General features: G+C 34.3%; 1 protein-coding gene across 1 annotated transcript in view; it reads right to left on the bottom strand.

The window, feature by feature from the left end:
- The window catches only part of LOC118194298 (LIM/homeobox protein Lhx4-like), a 34,227-nt gene that overhangs the window by 932 nt on the left and 8,733 nt on the right, over positions 1-24,562 (bottom strand). The window contains exons 2-4 of the mRNA XM_085817798.1: positions 17,614-17,791; positions 12,786-12,997; positions 10,513-10,658 (exon numbers count right to left, since the gene is read on the bottom strand). Coding sequence (XP_085673924.1) covers positions 10,513-10,658; positions 12,786-12,997; positions 17,614-17,791 — 536 coding nt within the window. The remainder of the gene's footprint in view (positions 1-10,512; positions 10,659-12,785; positions 12,998-17,613; positions 17,792-24,562) is intronic.

Here is a 24,562-nt window from a genome sequence, read left to right as displayed (position 1 = left end):
TCGTACGAGTAGTTTTTATAAAATAAACTGTCAAATTTGTAGCTCCTTGCTGTTAATTGAATTTGGTATATATTTATTAATATCTCTTTTTTTTTCTTATGTTTATTAATATCTTTTTTTTTTAAACTTATTTTTAAAATTTGTATTTTTAAGTAATTTTTATAAATTTTTCGAAAAAATTTTGAATTAAAACCTATAAAATTTTTACCATCACTTTAAGTAGATGAATTTCTTGACGTATCAGCAAAAAATTTAAATTTTTCAAAATTTCCCGAGAAATTTACATTCTTTCCGCTCATGCACAGCGAAAGGGAAAGGAAAATAGGTTACCCTAAATTAAGAATTTCGCCGAGTGAATTATTTTTGTCGCAGACTGAAAAATGTGCGCCAAGATAAATTTTTAAATTTCTCAGTAAGTTTCTCACCAAATTTTGCGAAATTTAATATTTAGGTTTCAAAGGTAATAAAACTTTTCAGGGCACAATTTCGGGAAAAAAGACAGTCGAACTTTGATAAGAGAAAACGACTATGGGTTTTTTTTATCGTCTAAGTCCTCAGTCCCTCAACTTAAGAACTCAAAAAGCAGACTAGTACCTAGTAGGTGGAAAATCAGAAGAGTCTCTGTTACTATATTTAATGGGAGAGTAAATGGCTTTAAAATGCCTATACTAAGAAATACAAGGGCTACAGAAAATGTTATTTGCCAGAAATATGCAGATAGAGATAGAATGAATGGAAAACACTTATGGGTTCGACATTTACCGGATGATCATATAACTTGTTTACTTGCTGCTGAAGTGGTTACTGAATACGATTTGAGTACGGTAATAACCGAAGCAGCTTTTAAAGGGGACCATTTTTAGACCAAAGACGATATATCTTTGCAAACAAGCCGCGGCCTTAATGAAGAAAAATGACTCTTGTTATATAAAAAATGTTTACTCTGTCCCAAACACTAGAATCTAAGGAAACCGAAATGCGGCTGTGGTATAAAACAATCACTGAAAGAGTTCTTTTGTACGGAGTCTCCATTTGGGGTTTTGATATGAACAAAACTATGAGTGGCTTACTGAATTCAATACAGAGGCATCAGCTATTACTTATTTCCAAAGGTTATAGAACAACCTCGACAGCCTCACTGCAGATTTTGGCGGGTATACCTCCATTAGATCTGCAGGCTCAAAGAGACTCTTTCTTAGGACGGATCCTACGATTACGATTGAATGGGGATTTATGGAACCAACATCACCTAGTAAATGATTATGAACTACGGGTTCCATCTAATCTTGGCCATCCTGCCTCTTTAAAACTCAAATCTGCAGTCAATTTATACTATACGGCTCCAGTAGCCAATGACATTGCTCTATTTACAGATGGTTCTAAAACTGAACGTGGAACAGGTTGTGCATTTTGTGTATTTAACAATACTCAAAAGGTATATACATGGACTCGAAGGCTTGATAACAGAAATACTGTTTTTCAGGCAGAACTTTTAGCGATAAACGCTGCTCTCACTTATGTTAAAAGAAATCTATTGGGCAAGACTAAGATCTTCAGTGATTCATTATCTAGTCTGCAGGCTATCTCAGACATTACGAATAGAAATCCGATTGTACAAGTTATTCAAGAGAAATTGCTAAGATTTAATTCATCTGAAAGACCACTTCTTACCTGGGTGCCAGCTCATGTTGGCATACTGGGCAACGAAGAAGCAGATACTTTAGCTAAATGGGCTGCTAATGATATCAACGGAATTGAAAATCCAACGAAATTGCCTTTTTCACACTTGAAGAGCGAGACTTTAAATACACTGCTTGTGAAATGGCAGGAAAGATGGACTAATGACTCCACAGGAAGACGAGTCTTCTCTTTCTTTCCAAAAGTTTCACTCAGTCAAAGAAGCACATCGAATTTTTATACTCAATTTTTCACTGGTCATGGACCTTTTAATACATATCTCTTTCGATTTGGACTACGTACGACTGAGCTTTGTTCTTGCGGGGAGTTGGGAGACCCTGAACACTTTATCTTTCACTGTCCATTTACTAAAAACCTTCACTTGAATAAACCTTTAGATCAACACAGGCCAAAATGGGCTGAAATGATATTAAAAAACTCTAGTGAGAGTAAGAAATTTAAGGAAATTATGCTTTTCTGTCAGGAATTAAATTTTTCTGTAAATAATTCTCTCAGATCATCTCTATTGGGAGTGAGTAATTGACTTTCAGCGACTGTTAGATTTTTACTGTATAATGGTAATTGTTTAACTTTGTGTGTTTGATGCTTATTATTGTTCAGTTTTGTTGTTTCCACTACTTATGTTACTGATTTAAAATTAGAAGTGGTTTTACGTAGAACAGACGTATCTGACATTGAATGCATCTATGCTCTTATAAATTGTAACAGTTAATTGTAGCTTATTAGTTTTGTAATTCTTAAATTTAACTGAAAATTTTTGTGACAATTTTATTATTTTGCATATTTTAATGCGTTCTTTTGTAATTGAATTGATTCACTTTGGTGAATTTGATAGGCATTAATTGTGCATTCTATTATAAAAATTTGCATTCATGATAGTTATTTTATATTAATTTTCTTTACTTTAATCTTGAATGCATTTTGTTTTTGATTTTGAAATTCTGTAAAATTTAATTCGGCATTTTTCTAGTATTGCATTTGTCTTAGCGATGCCAGCAAACCTAATCTAGAATAATTATTTTATATACCTTTTTGCACTTTTCTGAATTGAATAGTTGACCTGTTTTTGTGAATTTTATTGGTTTTACTTGAGTTCTCTATTGTAAAATGTGCATTTAAGGCAGTATTTTATAATAATTTTCTTTGACTTATTTTTGAATGTATGTGGTTTTTGGAATCGGAATTTTTCATATATTTATGTTGGCATTATTCTTGTACTGTATTTCTATCGCGTCGCCAGCAAACCTGATGTAGAGTTTTTATATTACTTGGAGTGGTTTTGTTTTTAAACCAAATTTATGTTTTGCATTGTAATAATATCTCAGGTTCAGTGTATTTTATGATAATATTGTTCAGGTATCATAGTTATTGGTTCTTAATTCTGAATTCATATGAAAAAATTTTATTTGGCAGTTTATTATTGTCTTAGTTTATCTTTATGCATTTTTTTTTTTTTCCTAAATTGAATGGTTCTTCTTGAATTTGTGAATCTAATTGATATTAATTGTGTATAATGCAGTAATGGATGTATTATATTTTGTTTGTACTATAGTTTTTATTTAAATTAGTTGGACTCAGTTTTGAAAGTATTTCGTATTTTCAGTACAAATTATGAAAGTATACTCGGTTTATTGTTTGAATGCTATAGGTACTACTTGTAACATGCTTTCTTTAGGGTCTTTTATGACTATGTTACTTATGTTCTTGTGTTCTTGAAGGCCTTGTATGCCACTGTAAACTTATTCTGCTTAGTCATAATAAATAGCTTCTGGAGGCAGGGGCTTTAATCCGTGTAAGGCAGACATCATGTCAGCTAGGTAATGGAGCCCCTGTTCTCTGGTTAACAGTCAGGTGTACCAAAATTCTGAACAGACTTAGGTAACGAAGATGAGGAGGACGGAAAGGAGACGTCTGAAAACAGAGAGATATTGCCTCCTTTCGACCCTTGTAGCCCATAAGTCCTGTGATTCAAATAAATTCGAGTACTACATTTATTTCTGAACAACAACAAAAAAAAAAAAAAAAATGTAAACTGTAAAGATTAAAAAATAAACGAAAAAAAGTAAATTCTATGATTAGAATTAGTAAAAAAATGGAAGTAAGATAAATTATGGGATTAAAAATTAGATTTTTAGTAATGAAAATTAATAAGTTTGATGCAGACGAAAATAAAATTGTTCCAGAAATCCTCAGACATAAAATTATAATTTTTCATGAAGAAACTTTTGATTATTTAGTAGTTCTTAAAACCAAAGATCGGTTACTAAGACAGTTCTTCTGACCAAGTTATTATAATGTAATTGAGCAATTTGTTAAAATCTGTGACTGTTGCCAACGTGCACGAAAAGCAAATGTCAAAAAGAAAGCCCCATTGGTAACCACACCAGTGATATCTGAAGTCTTTAATAAAGCTAATATTGATGTTTGCAGACGTATGCCTACATCTACTGAAGGGAATAAATATAATTTATTATAGTTATGTGTTTAGCCTCTAAGTACTCTGAGGCCGTCTCGGTGCCGGATACAGTGACGAAATCTGCAGTAAATGCACTTTTGCAGGTATTTAGTCAGATGGTCTTTCCAAAGGATATTCAAACTGATTGAAAAAAATCTTTTATAAGTTGCTTAACGGATGAATGTTTTAAAGAGGTTTGGTATAAAAATTTCCGGAAGTTCGGTTTACGATTCCAATACCAAGCCTGTGGAGCACATCTATTGGTTGAATAAAACAACACTTAAAAGTAGTAATGAAGTTGCCCAAATTGGGAAACTGAAGTGGCTGCCGCTCTCTTCGCTCTGCGGACTGTACCTCCTGATAGTACAGGTTTTATTCCAGCCGGAATTAGTATATGGAAGCATCTTAAAACTCTTATCACATTATTATATGAGAAATGGTTAGATCCTCAGGAAAAAGAAGATAATGTCTTCGAAATAATTAATACATTAAAGAAATGTAGAGAATTAGCTACAGAGAATGGAAGAAGTGAAATAAAAAAGGTAGGACAAAAAATTGCATAAAACGCGAACTCCAGCAGAGAAATGCCATGTTAGCAGTAATTCATCTCCAAAAACTCGCTTCTCAATGGAGAAGGCCAGGAAAAATAGAGAAAAAGTTATCAGAAAGGAAATGGCCAGTTTTGGATGAAATCAGAAGATGAATTCGATTGTTTCGTGGGAAGTTTTTATCAATTTAAGTATTTATTCCGTAAATGAGTGTGATTGTTCTTTATTATTGCATTGTGAGAAAATACTATGTATATACAGAAATTCACAGTGTAAAAATAATCAAAGATAACGCTAGGTTTTTGCTGACAGGTGCAGTCTTTCCGGCCCCTAAATTTTAAATATTTTGCAGCCGCCAAATTTTCCAGTCCAGTGCAGATGCTCCAGTTGCATCGACTTAGTGCTGGCTCTGTAAATAATTCAGTTACAACCAAAGATATAGCACTCAAGAAATTTGCAGTCACTTAACAAAATGTTTCGAAGAAGTCTGATTTTCGGAAGTTTATCTTCAGTTGTTGCCAACTCATTCAGTTACAACACCAAATTTTGAATTTTCTGAATTACGTCTCGTTCTGCACAGATGCAACATAAGAGGAGCTATGTTTCCTATTTCGGTTGGTGTTAATTTCGAATTCGCTTTTCTTTCCTCCCCCTTTTTTTTGGGAGGGGGCTGATTTATTTTTAGTAAATATTGTCCGATGCAAATCTCTCAGTTACAAGAAGAATTTATTTTAATGTTACTTTTTACTTCCAAAGGATATCTGAGGTATTATCGAAATCAATCGAGTTATTTGAAACGGCTATTTTTCCACGATTTTAAATAATTGTTACAAATTTTGTGCACAGGTAGATAATTTTAGTGAAATTATATGTGAAACTGTTGTGTTTCTTTCGCATAATGTAACATGAAAATCTAAAGGAGCGAAGCTTGCCGGAAAAGTAACAATACAGAGCAATTAAGACAATAACACGCCGAATAAATACTAATTCAGAAGTCAAACAACAAAAATAAGCGTTATATTTACAATTAAAATTAAAAAATTAAAAGCAATCGCTATTGACAGGGGCTTTCCACCCAACATTATTAATCAAGCAGTTAAAAAATTCTCATCTCAACACACTAAAAGGCACACTCTTGTTTTAGGAGATTATAAAAATTCTGTTGTCATTCCCTTCTTTCCATCAATTAGCTATAAAGTTGCACATATTTTGCAGAAATTTAACTTTCGGGTTTTTTATTCTCCCATCAATAAAATTCCGAGTTCCATACTCAAGGACCCCATTCCGGATATGAATTCCTGGGGTATTTATAGGATTCCTTGCCAGTGTGGTTTAATTTACATTGGCCAAACTAAGAGAGCCTTAAAATTTCGCGTCAAGGAACATGAGACATATGTTAGAAAAAAGGAAACACAGAAGTTTTCTGTTGCTCAACATTGTTGGTCCGAAAACCACACTTTCAGTTTTTCTGCTGCCAAAATTATTCAAAACACATCTTCCATTGGAGAACTGGATTTTCTAGAGGCGTTTCACATTCATAAAAATCTTTCTGTTCTAGTTAACGATCCTAATTCCAATCCAAATTTGCCTTCGGCCTTTAAAGAAATTATGTTTTAGTTCTGGTTTCACCAACAGATGGCGCCACTTGCTTATTCTTGTCCAGGCTTTCTTATCTTATCTAATCATTATTTCCTACCTTGTTCATTTGCGGTTTTGCAGCTGAAGATGGTGGTTCGGTAAAACCATCGAAACTAGTCCTGTGAAAATTTTGTAAATATAACGCTGATTTTTGTTGTTTGACTTCTGAATTAGAATACAGAGCAAGTTTGTTAACATTGAGTAAATGGCTCTCTCGTTAATCTGGCGAGGTATCATCAAGCTAGCAGCAACTATTTTTTGTCACCAAATTTGGCAAGAAATCGCCAAACTTCCGGACCATTTGGCGACATTTTGGTCCAGTCCCTGTGTCACCGTAATAAGTACTGCAATTGAATAACATTCATTTTGGATGCTCTGTAACCGTACTCGGCCTGCCTGCCAGTAATATCTAGAAGCAGAAAGTACTAGAAATATCTCGGCGGCCAGGTGAAAGCTATATAAGACCGGAGAGAGCATCTGCTTGTAGTTGTAGTTGTGAGTTGTTAGCTCAGCTCTAACTCGGAATACTGATATATCTCCCGGTTAACTTCCTCTTTAGATGCGCTTTGCATTGCATTGCGTTTAACATTCTTTGTAGTTTGAAGTGTAACTACTGATTGTACTCTGTGATACTGTGAACACTTGTACGAGTATTTCTGTGGAAAGTTCTAGGATTCTGAAATGTTTCTTTTGATTAAAAAAAATTATCAATCTAGACCTGTGTGCATTCAATCTATTACGAACCGGTACGCACGCAACACCATTAAGGATAATTTTAAATAAATAAAAAATTATATTTGATTTCTCAGTTGGAAAAAGCGAGAACTTAAAACTCTTAAGCATAGCTATTTAATATTGATAGCATAGTAAAATTATTCATTCATCATTTTGTGATGCTGACGTTGTTGAGCTGCGGAATCTTTACAAAACCTTTGCTGTTTCTTTAAAATGATTGGATCAGTTACAGACACTTGATGTAATAAATCTAGTCTTAAGCATTAAGAGTACTAGATCTCTTTTATTTTCTTTAATCACATTCTCTGGATTCCATAATAATATTGTGTATAAATTAGTTTTTCAATATTAAGTACAATGAAACATGAACCGAGGCTTCCAGACTGTTTTGGTCTTTGGTTGAGGTGTTCGGAGCAGAGATCATGAGATGATAATCAATGACGAAGTTTATTAATAAGTACAACCGTTAAAAAGTGCTACCATTTACACCAAATGTAATTAACCGGTTTCTAGACTAAAATATTCGCTGGTTAGGCCCATTCTGGAATATGCTGCCCCCATCTGGAACCAGTCTCATCTTCTGCAAAGAGTAAGATCGACACTGTCCAGTACAGAGCATCTAAGATCATTATTGGTGCCGTTTCATCTACAAATAACAACAAAGCAGAAACTGAATGCGGCCTAACCTTATTAGAAAACAGAAGAAAATTGGCCATCGTTCAAGTTCACAAACAAAATTAGAAGCCTTAGAGATCTTCATATCTCCAGCAAAACCTTCAAATGGAAAGAAAAAAATAGATTAAAACGGTCCTCCATCCTACAATTCGACAATAAAATCAGGAGAGAAATCAACTTACGGCATGAAGAAATTGATATTGTTAAAGAACTTCTTCTCTCTATCAGTCCTTCCCAACAAGCAGTTCTAAATTTAAACCGCTTGCAACTTTGTAATAAAAAAGAGCTAGCTGTCATAATCAAGGAGAAAAGGCAATTACACCATCATTGAACTTTCAAATTCGGCCCAAAATCTAGCTATTGCATTTACCGATGGTTCCTGCGACTCAGACCTCTACAGGGATGGCGCTGGCATCTACAGTGGATGGACAAAAATATGGAAACACCTTGTGAAATCCATGTTTGAAAAGAAAGATTGATTTTAATGAAATATGTAGGTGACGCTGGCATTTTTGACTACTGACGCCACCTATACAACTTCGTAAATGTGCTAAACAGTTCAGTTGTTGTCGGAGTACTGTTATGTGAGGTTGTCATTGCATTATGTCAGAGTTAACAGACTTCGAACGTGGGCAAATTGTTGGAGCACGTATGGGAGGTGCTTCCGTAAGCAAGGTAGCCGAGGTGTTTAGTGTTTCAAGAGGTACTGTATCGAAGATTTATTCCGCATATTTGAAAAGCGGAAAAACATCATCTGCTAAATCACAGCGCGGATGAAAGTGTGTCCTGAGTGATCGTGACAGACGATCATTAAGGGCAATTGTGACGAAAAATAAGAAGACCACAGCTGCAAAAGTTACTGCTGAAATGAATGTTGTGTTACCGAACCCTGCGAGTACCAAAACAATTAGAAGGGAGCTTCATAAACAGGGAATTGCTGGCCGTGCTGCAATTGAGAAGCCACTCATCAGTGATGCTAATGCCCGTAACAGGAAAAGGTGGTGTTTAAGTCATAAAGCCTGGACTATAGAGCAGTGGAAGCGAGTAATATGGTCTGACGAGTCTTCTTTCACATTGTTTCCTACTTCTGGCCGAGTTTACATCTGGAGAACGCCATCTCAAGCCTATAATACAGACTGCTTGTTGCCAAGAGTGAAACATGGCGGGGGTTCTGTTATGGTTTGGGCATCCATATCGTGGTTCTCTGCTAGCCCCATGATAACTGTGTCAGTGCACATGACTGCCAAGACTTATGTGAACATTTTGGCCGATCAAGTTCATCCCATGGTACAAACTTTGTTCCCCGATGGTGATGGTGTCTTCCAAGACAACAAAGCCCCTGTTCACACAGCTCACATTGTCCAGGACTAGTTTTCTGAGCACGAGGATGAGTTGTCCCATCTTCCCTGGCCACCACAGTCACCAGACCTGAATATTATCGAACCTTTGTGGTCTACATTGGAACGGAAAGTGCGTTCTCATTATCCACCGCCAACATCGTTATCTGAACTTGCCACCGTTTTGCAGGAAGAATGGTATAATATTCCCTTGGCAAACATACAGGAACTGTATTTATCCATTCCGAAAAGACTGCAAGCTGTTTTGGATGTCAACGGGTTTCCTACACCATATTAAGCAAAGAAACATGTTTTTTTAAAGGTGTTTCCATATTTTTGTCCAACCCCTGTATTTCCTTCATGCTAATGGAGAATCTGAATCCCATAAAATTCCTGTTGGTAAAATTGTCTCAAATTATACCTGCGAGCCTGTAGCCATCAAAAAGGCTTTAGATATCTACCTTTCCAAGGCAGTCCAGAACTCCAGTGGCCTCTTATTATTCTTTGATTCTAAATTTGCGCTCCAAGCCATCTTAAGGGGCAACTCTCAACTTATCCAGGACATTATCTTGCTCATGAACAAAACTACTGCAGCCCAAAGGACCTGTGCACTGCAGTGGATACCAGCGCATGTTGATATTTACGGAAATGTGCAGACTGATGGCCTTGCCAAAGACGCCTGAAATAGTTCTCAACTTTCTAACAGCTTAACCCTTACAGATGCTGACTCAATAGCCAGCCGAAGATTTACCTCCCAATCAATCAAGAAGAATTCCATTCCTACCCTAAACTGTAACCGTATCATTTCCACTACCATAGCCAGACTGAGGACAAAACACTTCAAAGGAATGAAGATACCCTGTGATGGCCAGCGAAATTATAATAACGGTCCTCACTTTACTGATATCCAATTTTCTCCAGACCATCTCTTCGACTGTCCTGCTATTTTGGCCAAGCTCTTCAGTATAGTATTCTTCAGCCACTTACTACTTGATGGCAGGCCCGTCAGCCGCTTACCATCCGGAAAACGTTGTCGGCCTTCACCACACCGAGGTGGTGGCCACGACAGTATGCAGCCAGGGAAGCAAATATTCTTTATAAATATTCTCAGAAATAATATTACTTCTACCAAGGGAACAATGGATAGAATTGCTGAACACTGGTAATTCGAATCATGCAAGGAAGTTAGCAGCATGGATGTATCCCATGTGTAACATGAATACGAACTAGATTTCCCTAGAAATACCTCCAGGAAAGCATCTTTCCTCTCCAGGCAGGTAGCGTTTGTGCTCTTTACTGTTTCAATTGAATAAACAAGGACTTTCAGAAGGGTGAGGGCGCGAGGTTTCATTGTATATTGATTGCTATTTCTCCGCTGAATTTTTATTTGAAATTTTGGTGCACAATAAATCTGAGGAATGATTACCTGAACTACCCGCATATCAAGTCCCGTCTCAGCTGACAGTTGTTCTCTGACGTGACGACTTGGCTTGGAGCTTCGTTGATAGGCCGCCTTCAGTGCTTCCAGCTGGACTGTGGATATAGTGGTGCGAGGGCGTTTGCTGCTGGCACCTGTTCTGAAAGAAGAGTATGCTGTCATCTTAAGCTTCCTTTTATATGTATTAGCGAAATTTTTATATTTAATGTTTAGCAAATTAAGCATTTTAATAAGAAAACAAAAATGTGAGGTTAAGCTTTGCTCCACGAGGTTGTAATCAATAAAAAATGGTGCCACAATTTTTGTGCTTGTTTATTTACTTTTCATAGTTAAGCGATGAAACTTCGCATAATGACGCAGAATATTTTGCTTCTGGAAAAAGAGGATCTTCTGTCAGATATTTTCGAAATATATAACTTAAACTTGAGGGTTGAGGAGATCTTGGAAAGGGGACATTGATGATCCTAAGCACGATAAAGACATAATAAGAAGCAAGTAAGTAAAGATATCCTAGAAGAATCTGGAGGTCTAAATAATCGTGAAAAAATTTTGGGTATCATATTTCAACGAAAATATCGATTTTGACCGCTATCCAATGCACTTTAACGATGTTTTGCGCGACATCTTTAAGAACAGAATAAAGTATTTTTTTCCCCAAAAAGAAAATATAAAATTGATTTAAAATGAATTCTGAAGATAATTTTTCGTTGCTTCTGTACCTACTTACGTATCTCGCATAACTCAAAAACGAGTAGTCTCAGAACGTTGAAATTTTGCATGTAGGACTGCTATAACATGTAGATGTGCAGCACTATAACATGTTTTGGTTGCAATCGGCCGCACCAAATGTATATAAATATATATATATATATATATATCCACTCTGTTACTTGGCTCAGTGAGCTAAGTTTCTTTATTCTTATATGTTTGTAAATTGTGCTTTTTTTTTTTTTTTTTTTCTTATTTTAAAAATGATTGAATTATATTGTTCTTATCTTCCGGTTAAGGTTTTTATGCCTTTAGTAAATCTACATGCAATATTTTTAGAATTATCAACAATTTAAAAGTTGTTCTATTGCGGCTAAGTCTAATTATTTTTGTCATGGCGGCCATGTTTGTTTTCATTTGAAACAGCAGAATAGTAGATTTGATGCCAATCTAGAGAAAGTAAGCTTCGCACTAACAAAGATAATGCCATTGCGAATTAAATCATGCTTAATCCATTCTGGAGTTTATTTGAGGAAATAAGTGTTTAAGATTTACTTCATAATTTTCAATACAGATATTTTAAGTTTTTATGTATTTTTGCCTTGTCGCGAGGTGAAAACTGAATTAATTGAATAAGAAATATTGAATCGTCTGAGAAAAACTTTTTTTTTTTTTTTTTTTGTTTGCTTATTTTCTTTTATATATCGTTTTATATTTATTATAGTATTTGATGTGGCAAAGATTAGATAATTCTTAAGATGATATACATTTTGTGCATTCTGGGTTAAAAAATGAATGAAATGTAACGCTGTTAAGCGAACTTGGAGCCAGAGTGTCGCTGTGGTAAACGTAGTGAATTTTAAAATATGCATTTATTCTATTGTAGTTTATGCGCTATCGACAATATAAATTTAATTCAATCCAATAAAGTTTAAATGAAATGCAAGAAAAAATGCGTATAATTTAATAATCCGTACAATTAAGTCATGTGGTGTGCACATCAGATTTTTTAATTTTTACTATGCCAACAACGATACTAGTCTTGAAACACGAATTTGCTTTTTTTCATATTAAGTCGCCATTCGGAAAAACGTAAGATATTATTCTTTCATATTAAATCTATCTGTTATTAATTAATTAACAAACTAAATCATTAACTAAGCAAACAAAGTAAACAATAAATGCATATCTAAATAACATTATTTTTTCTTACTTTTTAATGTGATTGGTCTAAATAAAAATGCATTTATATCTAATTAAGAACATTAAATATTTTTATAGAATTACATTATTACATATTTTTCCACTTTTTAAACACACAAAAGATGTATAATTTTCCCATGCTATTCTATAGTATGGATATTCATCTAATATCCAGTAAAACGTTTCGCTATTCCACTTGGACCATCTCTATTGATAATCCCTTCTGATAAACCAGATTAAAATTTAAAAGACCCTTTTTAAGCAATCCCCAAAATATGAAAATAAACTTTTATTTTATTTATTTATTATTTTTGAAAGAACTGTAAATAATAATTCTTTGCATAACTTACCCCTATCTCCAATAAGAGAAATTGCCATATAATCTGGCTGACAAATAAGTTTCTGGTCTTCCATCAAGTAGAAGCGATCTCCCGTCGCAAGTTGCCTTCCGCATAAGATGCATATGAAGCACTGCATGTGGAAAACCAAGCTGCGAACTTTTCGCACTGTTTCCAGCGGTAAAACCCCATTACCACATCCAGCACAACGGCTGCCATATTTCCTAGGAAAAGAAACCACATTTGGAAAGCTAACACAGCAGGATACACTTGTCACTGCATAAGTTATTGACGTTTACAAAATTCTTGTGAAAATTTAAATATTAATAATTTCAAAATATACTAAAAATACAATAAACCTTGTCTTGGCGATCATCTCCATCAGACTCCTTAAGAGACCAGTACAGTAAGACCCCGCTTAACGCTGTTTCGGTTTAGCGCTCTTTTATTTCAACCCGGGGATTCTCCGAAATTGTGCGCAGCGCTAGGTTTCCAAATAACACATCCGAAACAGTGTAGTTGTGTTTCTTGCTTTTTATCATTTGAAACAACATTTGTTGACATTATTGTAAATTTGATATATAATACTATAACGATTAATAATACAGTGACAAATAGTATGTATGATCTTTAGTTCTTATCGTGGGTGATAATAAAAAACAAGAAAAGAAAGCAACCAGAAAAAGCATTTCACTGGAAACTCAAATGCAAGTGATTAGAAGATTAGATTCTGGTGAACGTCAATCTCACATTAGTGCTGCATTGATTTTGGCAATTTCAACAATAAGGACAATTCTTAAGAATAAAGAAAAAATACTGTCATCGGCAACTGCAACTACGTCAAGCTCTGCAACTAGAATTACCCGTTCTAGAAATAACATTATAGAGGAAATGGAAAAACGACTGTCTATATGGATTGACGACGAAATTGAACGCAATATGCCATTAAGCCAATCTATCATAATGCCTTCTTGACAAAAAGGCAGAAAATTGGAAACCCAGAATAGACTGAATGATCTGACTGAGAATTTTATTTGTTTTTAAAAGTATATGCGTTTATATTGTTTTTATTTTTGTAAGAAATAAATGTTTGATTTTATTTTTATTAAAAAAAAACATTATTAAATTTAATGCCTAACCATTTTTTATCCGTCTTCCCCTAACCCCATTATTTACATGTTAAGATAGCCTCGCTTAGCGCTGTTTCGCATTACGCTCTACTTCGATGGAACGTATCCCCCGCGTTAAGCGGGGTCTTACTGTATTTGTATAAATAAATCATAAATAAATATAGTTATTGAATATTTCTTCTTTAAGCAAAACATCTCTAGAGAATACCAAATTAATCTAGAAGCTGCGTAATTTAGTGTAGTTGAAACTCGCTATAACGAACTTCAAAAACTGAAAGTTTGGTTTCCTAACTCCAATCCGATAACATAAGTGGATTAATAGATCATATGGCAACGATTAGATTATTCTTAAGATGATATAAATTTGGTGCATTGTGAATTAAAAAATGAATGAAATGTAATGCTGTTAAGTGAACCTAGGGCCAGAGTGTCGCTATGATAAACAAACATAGTAAGTTTTAAAGAGTGCATTTATTCTATTGTGGTTTATGCGCTGTCGGCGAAGTAGATTTAATTCAATCCAATACAAGGAAGTCATGCGGTGTACACATCAGATTTTTTTTTAATTTTTACTATGCCAAAAGGGATATTAGCCTCGAAACACGAATTTACTTTGTTTCCTGTTAAGTCGCCAACCGGAAAAACGTAAGATATTATTCTTTCATATGAAATCTGTCTATTATTAATTAATTAACAAATTATTAAAAAATAGGAGAAGCGAACGAATTGTTCTTCCATTTAGAAGTTTGTTTTTGCTCGCTATGATAAGGGATCTGTGTCTGATCTGTTGAAATCAAAAGAGTTTTGCTCAAAATATAAGCTAAAATATAGTTGTTGTTTTCCCTAATTTAAAATTTTATAATAGCATGTTTCTCTTCCAGTTTGGAGTGAAACGTTATAATAGGTGTGTTTGTAGTACTTTTGCAAAATGCTTGAAAGAAGCTATTTCCTGTAATGATACTTCAAGCTCCTGATCACATCTTGATCCATAGGTTGCAGCATGGAAATTGTGTTCGGGGTTAAGAAAACAATTTTAATCCATTTTGAATTTTTGGGCATCTTTGTTAAATCAAGTACAGTAACCAGCAGTAGAATCTTTCGCTTTTTGGCCGAAGTTTTTTCATCTCAAAAAACTTTTCTTCAAACAGTTTTGAGAACATCCATGCCTTAAGAATAGCTTTAAAGGAAGATGCCATAAGATTAGCTTTAAAGATGAGCTTTTCCACTTTTGAAGTGCTCTTGACTTTTGAGATTTTCCAGTCACCAAAAGCCTTTGAAGCTCAATGCCATTCATACTGTTAAACAAAAGAAAGAACTATAATTCATGCTTTTAAAAAGTTTCCGTTAGTGCGTCTTTGGTCTTTAAAATTTAATATTTGGTTTGACATTATCTTGTAGAGCAAGGATGTTAAACTCGCGGCCCGCGGGCCGCATGCGGCCCACAACAAATATTTTTGCGGCCTGGCCAATATATCGGCAAATAATAATATATAATAATAAAATAACATATCGACGAAGAAAAAAATGAAATGTTTATTGCTAAGTAATTAACGATAATTTATTCAGTGTTGTTAGATTACTCACAGCGAGCTGACACACACACTACTTAAATTACAAATGCGTGTGAGTAGCTTGTGTTCAGCTACCTTCGGCTTTTGGGGGACACGTGCACTCAGAACTTGTACGCATTCCCCGATAGCCGAATGTGGCCGAACTCTTGGTCTCTGTTTTCCAGTCATAGTTTTGTACGATATATTGGTGCATACACTTTGCTTTATTATTAATTATTACTTAATTCATATTATTACGGATTTCATAGTTATTTATTTAGTTAGTTCTTTTTATTTAGAATTGTAATTAGATTTGCTTCATGTTGCCTTAGCAACGCAGACGATTTTTGAAAAGACAGCTGCGTTGGAAGGTTAAAAATAGAACAGCGCGTGCATTTAATACCTAATAAATAAATATCTCGTAATTGCTGTTGCCATCCACAAAAATCCAGATATTTATAGATGTTTCCAGTATATTCGAGAAATTAATTATAAAGCTTATAAAAGCCGAGAACAAACAACTCATCTCAGTAGTAGCTGTAGTTCTAGCGAACTGTTTGTTTACTTAATGCTGTGATTGATTTGTAGCGATTTCGCTGTGAGATAGAATTAGTTTCTCTGTTTTGAATTGATTTTTGCTAAACGTTTGACATTTTGTGATATTGTTAGAATATTTTTGAAGAAATATTTCAGCATTTTGATTTATCTCTTGTGGAAAGAATAAATTTTTGTTAACTTTTTAACGTTAACCGTGTTTATTGCAGCCCTTTGTATTTAGTATGTCTATATCAAAACCAAGTGGTAGTAAAATTAAACGAAAAATTGTATTTTTTGCGGCCCGCCTAAAGTTCTAGTTTTTTTTTTTTTTTTTTTTTTTTTTTTTTTTTTTTTGCGGCCCGCCTGAAGTTAAACCTTGTTTGTTTAGCCCAAGTGTACCTATGAGTTTGACATCCCTGTTGTAAAGCAACCAAGCTTCATCGGCTCGAAGCGTCTTTTTCGGATACTGACGAGAAATATCATCCCATATTTTTTTTTTTTTTTTTTTTTTTTTTTTTCATTCTTCGACATCTAATTTTACCTAATTCTCCGACAATTTTCCTTTATAAAATATTGTTTCGTTTCTTAAACATATCTAAGTAGATATTTGAACATAAAAATCAATTTTTTCAAAGTGTTTGGTAAATTTATTGTCCTTTGTCTGAAGCATTTATTCAGATATTGGCAGACTGCGGCTTCTTTAAATGGTAAAAGGTTTTAGCAGTTCTGCTTTAACATCCTTATGTTTGCTTTTCTCAAATTTTTTCTTGAATCCAATTTTTTACCATGAGAAGAAATAACCAAGTCTTTATTTTTCCATACGCTATCATCAGCTGCAGATTTAAATAAATTGTATTCCCGGCAGATATCGCTTTAGCTGCATCTATTTTGTATTTTTTGAATTATGTTCACCTTATCTTTAATGCAAAATGCTTCATGTTTACAGCTGCCCTTGAGGATGAATGTTTTATTCAAAAACAGAGCTCAGATCGTTTGGTCAAACAATATATGAAAATTTTGTCCTTCTGAAAAAATTGAAAAAGCAAGATAATTTCATGACTATTTTGTCTTATCCAATGTCCAAAGATAACGTAATCATTTCCCCAAGATATATATATTTGCAAGGCAAAGATTCAATAACTTTTATAAAGAATATCCTATATTTTACAAAAGACCTAAAGAATGCAAAATCGGAGAACAGAATTTGAACAGAACTTGCTTATTTAAGTGTTCGAGTCAATGATGGCGATCTTTCACTCCATTAGGTATTAAATTAAATTAAACTGTCTACCTTTTTAAACTCACTTTCATATGCTAATTAATTTGCATAACCTTCTGGTTTGAGTGAATTACGTAGCGTGAAACAAAGAAAAGTTAAAACAGTAGGTAAACTTTATTGCAAGCCTTAAAAAATAACTCATAATATAAGTAACTTGTTATAGTGAATTTTAAAAGAAATGGCTAGGTCGGATTATTTTGAATTCTGCAAAACAAAAGAGGGCTGTTTGCGTAAGGGAATGGGATGCCTTCATGGAGAATTTTAAACAAGAATTCAGAGGTTTATTAGATTTGGCTGGTTCCAACAACTGGAGATTATGCTCTTCTCAAGAGAGCCATACGTACCTGAAGAAGTGTTCCTTGCAGAAGTTTGCAGAATCTCTGTGATAACATCTCTCCGACAAAAGTACAGAGCAGACCGAGCACCGTAAACAACCTGAATGCCACAGTTGGTCTCGAAGTTTTAGCATGACTCTATCAAAAATCGGATTCTGGCAACCTGAGCATCGCAGTACTAGTTCCCCTGCAGGAAAACATTTGGACTGTTATTGAAAAGAAAAACTCTAAGATATTTATTATAAAAGCGCATTAATACTAATAATAGCTTGCTTATTTTTGAGTACTAGATTGGAAAATCACGTAATACGTTAATCGACGTCAGAAACGTCCTTATAGAGTGTCCAAAATTTTTGGAACGTTAAGTTGCACTACCATGCATGTACCAACTATTCGTTTTGGCATTTGGTACTTTTTTGAATCTCGATTCAAGTCCCTAAAAGTCTTGAACAATTGCAATTCTAGTGGTCTTACAAGTACAGTTGTCGTTACATGTACGAGTGTTATGACAACGAATGTATTTTTTGGGTGAGGTGTCAGTATCATCGATCATGAGTGTATTATAGTGTATGCCTTTTGTTACCTTTTCTTCTAATCCTTTTATTGTAAAAATATTTTAACATAAAGGTACATTGTATAAACTTTATATAATCGCATATTGTATATAATATGAATCTAATTGCTATTTATTTCAGTAATTAGTACAATGTATTGTACCACTAGTGTTTACCTTCTCTTGTTAATATCACCATCACCTGTTGTTATTGTTTTCTTTTTTATTGTACTATACTACTTATGTTACTCATTCTACAACTTTTACCATACATACTAGTATTTTACCTGTAATTTAGTTGTTCGGTCATATGATGTCCATTGTAACATAATATAATACGTTAGTCTTTATAAATAAGAAAATATCTGATAAGGATCTATTACTGCTCATATCTATCACAGCTTTGCATTAATTACTTTGTCATACATATTCTGACCATTTATTATCTACCCAATACTCAAAATGAGTTAGATAGATGCTCTTTCAGAAATTAATTCTGACTTTGATCTAAATTCGGAGTCTATTATTGAGGAATCACAAGACCTCGTCTTCAATATGATGGAAAGTGCTAATCAAATCGAAAATTACTACAATAAAGGTATAAAACTATTAAAAACCAAGAAAGGAAAGAAAAACCATCATTCCATTAAAACTACAAGAAATCCTCAAAAATATCTTCGATAACCTAAAAAATGCCGTGGTGATCAACCTAGAAAATAAGCAGTAAGTCGATAAATCTGTACAAGTTTCTCCTAACAGATTTTCTCTTAACAAACTTAAAAATCTTATGCTAAATCCTTCCAAATATCACCTGAATGCAAAATTCAAGTTTCACAATCTCAATCAGAATTTCCCGTTAGTCATGATCCAGTTCACTTTAGCATTCTCTTGCTTCTCATAATATAGCACGAGATAACTGTCACAAAAATGACAATATCCTCTCCAATAAAAAAAAAAATCTGAAATGTTTCAGATTTTAAATTACGTCCAAAGGGGCGTTTTTTAACATTTTGTGTGTTACCTTTCTTTATTAAATATCATGTTCCTCGCACTTAAACCATAAGATCCAGTGCAACAGCAATATCGCAAAATAGTTTTAAAACGAGCATATCTTTAGAATTTCCGATACAGAGACTCACGCGCTGGAGATAAAAATGTTTTTTCTGCACAACGTTGCCATTGCTCGCTTTGAAATCCTTGAGTTTGTTAATCAAAAATTCGTCAAAGTTTTAAAAAATAGGAAATCGATCATAAAACAAATTTCAAATTTCAAATTTGGTCTTCCACGTGCTCATATTCGTTGGAGGATTACGTTATTCAAAATTCGATGACTCAATGTACCGTTGTTTTATCACAATACGAGAAATATACATACATTTATGCAGATTTTTCATTATTTAATTTCTTCAAATATAATGCAGGACTCTAACATTTTGTGGCAACAGTTTGAAAAGTGAACCGACATTTATGAGTCCGACGCAAAATGCCAAAACGAAACTAATAGTCCTTCGGGATTCAAATCCCTTTGGACTAAAAAACTACCGACTTTGCTAATTTTTTTCTAAAGGTAACAATACAACCTCAAAACTCTTTGAAGATTTTGATCAGAATCTACCATTAACTAACCTAAACATAAATCTTGTTAAGATAACTGTACTTAGAAGTAGTGGCATCGCCGTATCCTGTCACAATAATAATGATGTGTATCTGCTGAAAGAAACAGAAAGTATTAAACCTCTCCGTCAAAGAAATACTGCTCAGGATCTCAGTACCCAGACTATTGCGGTGTAATCTTCATCACGTTCTTTCAAAATATACAGAGAAAGATATCATCAATATTATTGACAGCAATTATTATTGGAATTATTATTGACAGCAAATTGAGTTTTGCGGAATATTTTAAGCATATACATAGAATCCCAGATAACATTTTAAAATGTTATAAGTATAATTTTAATGCTGATACTTTGAATAGAAAGAGTTCCACCCTGAGAGAGATTTTTAGAAATGTGATCATCCCTAAAATACACTCATGTCCATAAATTAAGGATAATGCAAAATCAGGCAAAGGAAGAGTTAGAAGCAAAACAAATTTGACTTATTTGTAAAGCTTATTTATTAAACAAAAGGTAAAGAGCAAAAAAAGATGCAATATGTTTGATATTATTAAAAAAATTTGCGATTTTTTCTCCCTGGAGCTAATTACAAAAAAAAAACCTATTTACAAAAATCCAATATTACATGGTTGGTATGATTGTTAATACATTGTACGTCTCCCAGACGATGCAATACAGTCCGTACAACGCCTAGGCATGCTTAGTATCAAATTATCGATCTGATCTTGGGGGATATTACACCACTCAAAAAGCAATGCTCTCCGAAGTTCCGGTAGACATGTAGGAGGAAGTGGAGGGACTGGAACCCGTAGGCCAAGCATGTCCCACACGTGTTCTACTGGATTCAAGTCCGGTGAGAATGCTGGCCAGTCCATACGGGTGATATCCTCCGACTGAAGGCATTCGCTTACCATGTTTGCACGGTGAGGTCGGGCGTTGTCATCTATAAACACAAATTGTGTGCCCATGGCGCCCCGAAACAAACGTACATGTTGTTCCAGAATGACGTCCCGATAGATTTGGCTTGTCATGGTTCCAATTTGAACATGCAGGTCAGTATTCAGGAACCCAGAATAATTCCACCCCAAACGAGCACTCCTGCACCACCTTAACGTTGAAGTCCGGCGAGAATCAGACTGCAAGCTAAACCTGGACTCGTCGAAAAACATCACACAAGCCCACTGTTGCGGTGTCCACAATGCATGCTCTCTACTACAGGCTAACCGCAGGCGACAGTGAGTTGCAGTAAGTGGAACGCATCTGACAGGTCTACGAGCATATAGACCAATCTGCTCTAAGCTACTGTAAACGGTCTGCCTTGAAATTGTCGTACCAGTGGCTGAAGAGAGCTGACGAGACAGGTTTGAGGCTGTTCTCCGCCGGTTTCTTTTGGCAGTAACTGCCAAATACTGGTCCTTCATTCGGCGTTGTAACTCTGGGGCGACCTGTGCTGTAACGTCTACTCACATTACCATCATCTTGTAATCGTTGCCAAAGCCTGCAGATGACACTCTGGGCAATTCCAAGTTCGTCTGATACTTCCAGTTGGGTATGCCCACATTCCAGACGGCCGATAATTCTACCACGTAAAAAATCATCCAAATGCGTCCTTTGTGTCATAACTATTCGGTTATTGCACTGAAATGCTTATAAAGCGCCTGCGAACAATTTTACTTCTTTGCCTCTATTCCTTATATATCACTCTCTTACACTCTCGTCATTGTGACGTACCATCGGTGTCATCTGGTTACTTCCTGAAATTTGCATATGATTCTTGAAGATGTGTGTAGTGATTTTACAGGTGATATATTTATTTTAGAGTTCAATTTCCGCGTGACTCCGAATTATCCTTAATTTATGGACATAAGTGTATTTTATGGAGTCGGAGCTTGGGGCTGCCGGGCAGAGGAGGTACTTAGGATTAGAATGAAATTGAACACCCTGCAGAGAGGCTGGATGCTTGCCATTACAAGAACCTTCAGGACCGTTTCAAATGAAGTTGCCTGCGTCCTTGCGGGTGTTTCACCCCTCTCGATTCCATACAAATTATACTACAGAAAGTTTCTGTTAGCTAATAGAATTATTATAGATACTGATATTGGACAAATAGTACTCACAAGTAAGGCCTTTCAACAAGAGAATGAGTATATTATTCACTCAATGACATGATTTGGATTATTTTATGACCTTGAGTTTCTTTCTGGTGGCGAAATAGACGTTTATACTGATGGTTCTGAAATTGATCGGGGAGTGGGTAGCGCTGTGGAAATTTATATTCATGGAGGGGAAATTGACAATGCCAGAATAAAACTTAAACCAATGAATTCAGTTTATCGAGCAGAACTATACGCATTGACAGAGGCTTTGAATTGGATTAATAAAAAATTAACAGTTCGATGTTTTATAAATATTTATACTGATGCCCTATCTGCGCTTCAGGCACTCGCCCAACCAGATCATAAAAATCGACTAATTAATGAAATAAAAGCCTTGTTTAAAAAGCCTTATTTAAAAAGCCTTGTTTAAAAAGGCTGAAAGAAAACATATTGTTAAATTACACTGGGTGAAAGCACACAGTGGAATTGTCGGAAATGAAAGAGCGGACACCCTTGCTAAAAGGGTGGCCCTTGGGGATGGGACCGATAATTTTGATATCTAAGATGCAAGAAAAAAGACCATTGCTGAAATGGAAAACTGGATTTATACAGAAGGGAATTTTTGATGGGAGTCGTCTAATAAGAAAAAAAGAGTTAACGAAAAATATAAAGTTAAACAAGAAGATGAATATTATAAATAATGTTGATATAAATCAGGTACTGACTAATCATGGACGTCTCCCGGCTTATTTTAATCGGTTCCATCTACGGAATGATGATAAATGCTTAATTTGTGATAAGTTTGGGGAAGCCAGGCACTTTCGTCCATGACTGTACGCTTACCCGGTGTGCAAGAGAGACATATAAAAAGAATTTTAAGGAAGATTTTAAAAGGAACTATTCAAATTTGAAAGATTTTGCAGAGACAATAATGGAGATTATAAATACGAACAAAGATAGAGTTGAAATTCGGCACTGAGACTCAGATTTTAGACTTCCTATGTTTTTTTTCCCTTATATATATACATATATTTTTTCCCCTGTCCAGTCCCATTTTTTTATCATACGACCGGCTTGTGCCGGCTTGGAGGATAGGGGCTGTGCCCTTATAATAATAATAATAATAATCAATCTACGTTTTTTATCATACGGCCGTCTTGTGCCGGCTAGGAGGATCGAGGATCGGGGCTGTGCCCTTATAATAATAATAGTAATCAATCTACTGAGCAGGCTTTGTCTAATGGTTACTTCGCAGTCATCAATCTATTTCCATCGAATACCAACCTACCAAGTCATTCCTTCACTTCAACCCGCAAACTTTCAGAACATATAGATTCCACCTCCAAATGAATTATCGAATGCTTATCTTCTGCCTTCAATAGCCTACAATACTAAGAACAATAGCAATAGAATGAAAATTCATTCGTATAACTGAACATTTTGGAATCAAACGCTGTTTATTCTTATTGTCAGGACTTCACACATAATTACAATTTCTGCAACAACTGGACACAATGTATGTTCTGCGGAGATCGTCATCATCACTCCTAGTGCCAAGAACTTTACCCTTCTTGCATTAACTGCCAAGTCAACAACATTCACTGTCACACGAATTTCGATATACACCACAGTGCAAATGATGTAAGATGTCCTTCATACTAACTTAAGATTGATTACATCAAATCAAGAGCAGCCTATTAAAAGAATAATCTTCAAATAACAATATTTTTATTCTCCAAACAATCTTCAACCCTCAAATCTTTATTCATTTCCAGACTACACTTAGAATTTTCCAAAGACTATGAAATTTTAAAACATATATTCAAGGACTTTATTTCAAAGACTATGAAATTTTAAAACATATATTCAAGGACTTTATTTCAAAGACTATGAAATTTTAAAACATATATTCAAGGACTTTATTTCAAAGACTATGAAATTTTAAAACATATATTCAAGGACTTTATTTCAAAGACTATGAAATTTTAAAACATATATTCAAGGACTTTATTTCAAAGACTGTGAAATTATAGACTTCTTATGAATGATCTATACATTTATCTATAAATTATTCGTACATGTTTTCATTTATGTATTTACGTATTATTCTCACAAGTAGTTTACAAAATCTAAATACATGTCTGTACAGTTTTTACTCCTACTAAATATCTAATTAACAGACATTTTAAATATTAGATGAACTTTATAGATAGACGTTTTAAATTTTTAATCTACCACTTTCATTAGTCAGTATCATTTATCCAGGACATTTTTATTTTTATTTAAATAATATATTATTTCGTATATTACTTGTCTTATATTACATTACTTGTCTAATAGTATATCACTTGTTAATTGGTTCTCTTACAATTTATCTGTCATATTCACATATGTCTTTACATCATCAGTGTTTATCATTTGTTGCTAAGTTTTACAATATTATATTAGTCAAGTGACTCACTGGATACTGTGCAATATTAATTTTATTTATATTTTCACTTGATTTATCAATAACTTTATCATAATGCTGTAATATAGTTTTCAAAATTGTCTGTTATAACTCTGGATCATAATTAATCACCATTGTTAAATTTCTCTCTATTCTCTAAACACTATCTTCTTACTTCTTTCTCCTAATACATACCATTACTCTTCTCTCTTTTCACAACTTAGATTACCCCTCTTTCTTCTAT

This window comes from Stegodyphus dumicola, chromosome 5, assembly GCF_044657685.1.
Source record: "Stegodyphus dumicola isolate Sdum_Otavi_A_Nest chromosome 5, ASM4465768v1".
Taxonomy (NCBI): domain Eukaryota; kingdom Metazoa; phylum Arthropoda; class Arachnida; order Araneae; family Eresidae; genus Stegodyphus; species Stegodyphus dumicola.
Note: the sequence above shows the minus strand (reverse complement) of the source record. Positions and strands in the feature narration are given on the sequence as shown.